The 5,926-nt window shown below is 48.0% G+C and overlaps 1 protein-coding gene across 2 annotated transcripts; it reads right to left on the reverse strand.

Annotated features, from left to right (window-relative positions):
• Nucleotides 1–383: 383 nt before the first annotated feature.
• LOC123164720 (wall-associated receptor kinase-like 1) lies at nucleotides 384–5,552 on the reverse strand. Of its 2 annotated transcripts, XR_006482609.1 has the most exons (4): nucleotides 4,171–5,552; nucleotides 1,521–1,732; nucleotides 1,286–1,420; nucleotides 384–1,046 (listed from the first exon to the last, which is right to left on the reverse strand). XR_006482609.1 is itself a non-coding variant. In XM_044582275.1 (3 exons), the coding sequence occupies exons 1-3, from the start codon at nucleotides 5,141–5,143 to the stop codon at nucleotides 1,400–1,402; spliced, it is 1,206 nt and encodes a 401-aa protein (XP_044438210.1). In that variant the 5' UTR covers nucleotides 5,144–5,552; the 3' UTR covers nucleotides 384–1,399. The 2 variants fall into 2 exon arrangements, 1 of the variants encoding a protein (XP_044438210.1); XM_044582275.1 differs by having other exon boundaries at nucleotides 384–1,420.
• Between the last annotated feature and the right edge of the window lie 374 nt (nucleotides 5,553–5,926).

The raw sequence follows: 5,926 nt of genomic DNA on the forward strand, positions 1-5,926 counted from the left end.
CGTTCTTTTCTTCTCTTTTGGGCCTTGTCTTGCTGTGCCAGCGATGATTTGAGACTTGCTTGTACTTTGAACATGACTTGTTGGATGCTTAGTGTTGGTGTTTTATAATATAAAGCGGGGGAAACCTTTTTTCTTAATACCGTTGAATCAACTCTTATAGCAATGGAGATTAAATCCCATCGTTTATTTGGTGGATAGACTACAACGGTTCAAAAATGACATCTCCTGGGACATTGCCTAGGATTCACCGCCAGTTTACTCGGTTAAACATGGTCGAGTTCAGGATAAAATACATACGTTGGTAACAGCATTGCGAGGGTAGTCTCCTTCAAGCCTTGGATCCACACATCGCTGCAGCTCATCTTCACTAAAACTTGCTTTTGTTAACACATTGTCTTTCATAGAATTGATGTATGCCTGTGCATCAAAGTCATCAACATCATAGTCTTCCATAGAATTGATGTATGCCTGTGCATCAAAGTCATCAACAGTTTAGCTAATGCACCTTATTAAGACATTATACACCTATAAATCAAGGCATACCAATAAAAAGGGGTCATGGTAGCAATGGATGCAAAGGCCCTTCTCACCAAGGGTGCATAGCCATGTCACGAGGCTCTGCCTGCCGTGGGGTAGTGTATGATCAACTGCCTTACGACCAGTTAAAAGTTCCAGCAGCACAGCCCCGAAGGCGTATACATCACTCTTTTTGTTGCACTGCCCAGTAGCAGCATATACATCGACATGGTAATCATCTTGGTGAAACCAAAGACCATCCATACGATCCGCGTCAAGGCCCTGTCTAAAACTGTGGCAGCTACCTATGTCTTCACGAACCAGCACACTGGCGGTACCAACATTGCCAACCTTTGCGATGTCGTTGTCAAAGAGAAGTATGTTGCTGGATATGATGTTACCATGGGTGACCTGAGGCTCTTCCTTGTGATGGAGGAACTCCAGCCCTTCTGCTGCACTTAAGGCAATCTTCACTCGCTCCATCCATGATAGAGCTGCCCTTGACTTGGCTCCCCAGACACCCTTTTTACCTGTGACCATAAACCAGAAGAATATCGGCAGACATGGCACTCGTATCACATACCAGACACACCAAACTAAGTTTTTTAAAATTGAAGGTTTCATAGAAGGTGAGTTCTTTTGAGTGTTGCTCTGTTCCTTACATAGCTAGTGTTGAATTGACATACTATTTTTCCCTTCAATAAAAGAAAGGTACGCTGCATATTGCATGTTTTTATAACAAACTAAAAATTTACATATAATTCCTCACCCTTGCTGTGAAGGATATCATGCAAGGTGCCACCCGATGTATACTCATATGCAAGAACATATTCGTCTCCTTCGACCCAATATCCGAGAAGTTGTTGGACAACGTTCTCGTGTTTCAGTCTCGAATTGCTTCAACCTGCCACAGAAATATGCCAGTTAGAAGGCAAGGCCTTGCTGTACTAATAAATGAAGAGTGTCAATTGAAATGGTGAAAAGACAAGGCTCGGAACCATAACCTTTAAATCAATTTCTTGAGAAGACTTGAATGCAGATTCCGGTCCATATTTTAACACTTTGAAGAAAACTCTGCCTTGTGAACTCTCTCCTATTAGAGCACCATTACTGAAGTTCCTTGTTATTTTCTTCATTTCATCAAGGGAAATAGTTGGTACATCCTGTGCCTTTCCTCTTCTTATGTGCCAATTATTGATGTCCGCATAGGGGGAGCCTTAAATAAACAACAGTATTATATGAGGAGGTAAAGTTTCATTACTTGTGAGTTGTGGGACACGCTTAGAGTAAGTTGTGTTTTATGCGGCTGACATGGACATGAACCGTGGTAGCACACCGGAATGGGAATGACAAAACTACGGTGGCATGTACCCTTCTATACAAGCCTTTTTATTATCCAAAAAGGCTTTCGCCCCGCTTTATATATAAAGCACGATTCCAACAACCCAGTACAAATGTATGTCACCACAACACACGCACACATCCAATACATGATACATAGGCGTTGAGCGCGGCAACACCACCCCTAGCACTACCATCGCGAAGAGATGAAGCTGCATATGACGAACCGTGGGCTCCAAGGCGGCGCCTTCAGGAACGATACGACACCGGAGCGCCACCACCACCCAATCCGAGGATCAAAGTTTCCCCCGGAGCCGCACGACGGGCAATGAGAGCCGCGATGACGCCTTCAGGAAGGGAACGAGCTTCGCCGCCGCCGATCCGTCCGAAGATAGAACAAGTTTTCACCCTAGCCAAAACTCACCGCCACCGAACGCCACACCCCGGCGACCATGCCGCCCACACGGCCATGGCCACCGGGCAGCACCAAGCCACGGCCTCCGCCCGAGAGTACCGTGCAACCACCACCAGGGCCGCCGCCCCGACATCCAAGACCTTGACACCACCTCACCCAAACCCTGCCGCTAACCCAACCAAAGAGACGAGCGAAAAGGTCCCACCTTTCGCACCCCTGGGCGACCCCCAGCGCCGAGACCCAATAGGCCGGCCACCTGGCCTCCATCGACCTGTCATGCAGCACCGGGCGCGAGGCGAGCTTGGTCCCGTACCACCTTGGGCGAGACGAGGTCAGTCCTACTGCACTGTGCGCGAGACGAGCTTAGTCCTGCGGCACCGGCGCAAGACGAGCTCGGACCTGCGCACTGGGCGCGAGACGAACGATGGACCGCAGCTGGAGAAGGCCAGCCCTTCGCCAAACATAGCGACTGGAAGGCTAGGAGGGGGGCAAAGGCCGATACAAGCCGCCTACGGACGAACCGACGCCAGGACGAGCCAGCTGTCGCCGAAGGGGAGGGACGCCATCGAGGTCCCCAAACATGGCCGATCCAGGTCATAGATGGAGATGCCCAAACTCCCTGCAGGCCCCCGCCGCCACGGGGCCACCACCACGAAGCCCACCACGCCGCCGACCGCGCACAGGAGCCACGCTGCCCACACATGTTGGGCGCTGCCGCGAGCCCCGCACCGCTGCCACCCGCCCGCCGGAGCGCCGTCGCGAGCCAGGCGGAACCTGGCCAGCCCCCGAAGCAGCCAGTCGCACCACCCAGCCCCGCACGCCGCCGGCCGGCCCTTGGCGTCTCGGCCCGCGTCGCATGCTGGCCGCCGTCCTGAGCACCCGCCCGGTCCAGATCTGGGTCGAGATGCCCACCACCGCCGCCCGAGCTGGCACGCCCCACCACGCCCTTGACGAGCAGCCGCCAACCCAGGACGCCTCTGTTGTGCTGCCCCGGCCGCCGCCACCGCACGTCATCCTGCAGAACGGCACGCCTCCATGTCGTGGCGCTATCCCGCGCTAGCCCGCCGCGAGGTGTGGGAAGATGCCACGCCGCCGCCGCCGCCAGCCGGGCTTTGGACGGCGGCGCGAGCCAGCGCCGGCGAGGAGGGGGGAGGAACGGGGGGGGGGGGGGGGGGGAGGGAGGGGCTGGAGGAGAACGCTAGAGTTCGCCTCGCCCCTCGCGGGAGCGGACGAGACGAAGGGGTTGGTTTTTATTACTCCTCATCACTTCCAGCCCTTTTATTGGCAAACTTGGTGCATCTTTAACCTAAATATGCATAATATTAGAAGAAAAGTAAAATGCATTAGGTGCCTTCAAACTCCACGTCTTCGTACTGAAACTGAGGTTCTAATACATTCCATGCACTTTACTCTAAAAAGACTTAATACATGCTGAAACGACAAATGAGACTAGAGACCTAACATAATTGAAAGAAAAAGAATTTCATGATGGCCATGCTAACAGGAAAATGAGAATTTCTTAAATAATCAATAATCATGTACTGCCTCCATTCCAAAATACTTGTCGTGGTTTTACTTCAAACTAAAACCACGCCAAGTATTTTGGAACAGAGGGAGTATTTAGTTACTTAAGTGCTTAAAAGAAGAAACTAAAGTTTGTGTGTTTTGCCTTTCACCCAAACAAGTACTGAAATTACTTATGTTTAAATCCTACACATAAAGTGTTACAAAAGAAGAAGCTAAGGTTGTGTATTTCGCATCCCACCCTACAACATATGCCTTCTTTTTTATCTGCGTTTGTCGATAGTATCTAAGTAAAAATTAAGCCTATTCACAAAAAAAAAGTAAAAATTAAGCCATGTAAACTTTGAAGTATAGCAGCGTACATTCTTAATTACCTGTAGAGCTTTCACCCTTGTGCTTCGGGAGAGCTTTTCTAATCCTCCTAAGTCTATCTGCTACCTCAACCATTGTCGGACGCATTTTATCATCCAGTCTCAAGCATGTAACTGCTAGCTTCACAATTTCTTCGACCAATTTCATCTTCTTCTTGTCATAGGTAATTTCCGCATCAAACAGTTGTCTCACCTTCTTCCCTCTTCCCACTGCCTCGGCGAAACATTGAGTAAGACTAGTAGCGCCGTCCGTCGCTTTCTTTCGGGTAATCATTTCCAATAGAACAACTCCAAAACTGTATACATCACTCTTTGTAGTTAGAATCCCACTCTGACAAAACAAAGGGTCTACATAACCTATGCAACCAATAACAGTTTTGGTACGCTGGGCCTCATGAGTAGAAAGCAGCCTTGCTATTCCGAAATCAGATAGCTTTGGCAAGTACTTTTCATCCAACAGTATATTGGCAGGTTTAATATCACCATGAAGGACAGGACTGTACATTGAATGCATGCATGATAGTGCTTCAGCTGATTCAATGGCGATGTCCAAACGTTTGTCCAAAGGGAAGAGTATAGGACCATCAGCATTGCTACAGTGAAGGATGTTGTAGAGGTTTCCATTACAGACAAACTCCATAACAATCATAAGGGCATCTTCCTCCGTGCAGCAGCCTAACAATCTGACAACATTCTTGTGGTTTATCTGGGAATGCACTATCACCTCCTTGGCAAACTCCTCTTTCTTGGTTCCATTTTTGTACCTCTTTACTGCGACTGGACGTCGATCGTCTAATCTTCCTTTGTAGACATCACCGAACAAGCCACTACCAAGCGAAGTGCTATATCTGTCTGTAATGTGCTCTATCTCCTTTTCAGTGAAGGACCGCAGTTTATAGTTGTTGTCCACTCTTTTAAGTACCAAATGCCCATTAGCTTGAAAGAAATCACTAAGATTGTTTCCTTGGTAATCCATGTGCAAGCAGCATATGAAGACAAGATTTGTAGAACAGGTAGTGGCAGCTTGCCTGCATCATGATATACCAACTAATATCAGTGTCCTTGAGATTAAAAGCTATCATTACTTATTGCAAGAAGGAATTTTACATATGTAACTGAATAAGTGGCTGTCACTGGCATTACAAAATGGCTTCGTCTTCCAAATATGTGTAAGCGATTCATTTTTCCGTATAAAAAGTGTAAAACATGATTATTTTGAATTTTGCAGCTAGGAAGAGCTGTAGATTTACTTTTTGTATCCTGTAATATACCGCCTAAATACAGCTGCATTTTGTTTTTGACCCAAACCAGCAGGTGCTCTGCTTTTTCTTCAAGTAGAGGGAAAAACTGCACATCAGCTAACACAGCCTACAGAAAAAGCTAAACCGAAGAGGTATAGCACAGAAAGGTAAGAAAAATTAAGAAACATGAAAAAACCAGGGCTATCCCTCGTGCAAAGCGGCCCTGAAGGCCTACTCAAGGAGAAAACCACATTAGCCGGTTCCTCTCTTGCTTCAAAAGTTCGCAACCCTCAGCCATAGAGGAGAGAGTTGCCCAATCTGCGAGGTCTTTGCAAAAAATTTCTGGAGTGGCCCACCTGCAATTTCATTCCCTCGTAAATTGGTGTTTGGATATTAGAGCAGAAGAAGTGAAGAACAGAGCAATTTCATTCTACCTCCGTCTCTGATTCAAGAAACCGACCAAAGAACCGATGAACAAGGATGAGAGAGGCAACAACACTTATGTTGCCACCCCCGCC

Source organism: Triticum aestivum, chromosome 1D (assembly GCF_018294505.1).
Source record: "Triticum aestivum cultivar Chinese Spring chromosome 1D, IWGSC CS RefSeq v2.1, whole genome shotgun sequence".
NCBI lineage: Eukaryota > Viridiplantae > Streptophyta > Magnoliopsida > Poales > Poaceae > Triticum > Triticum aestivum.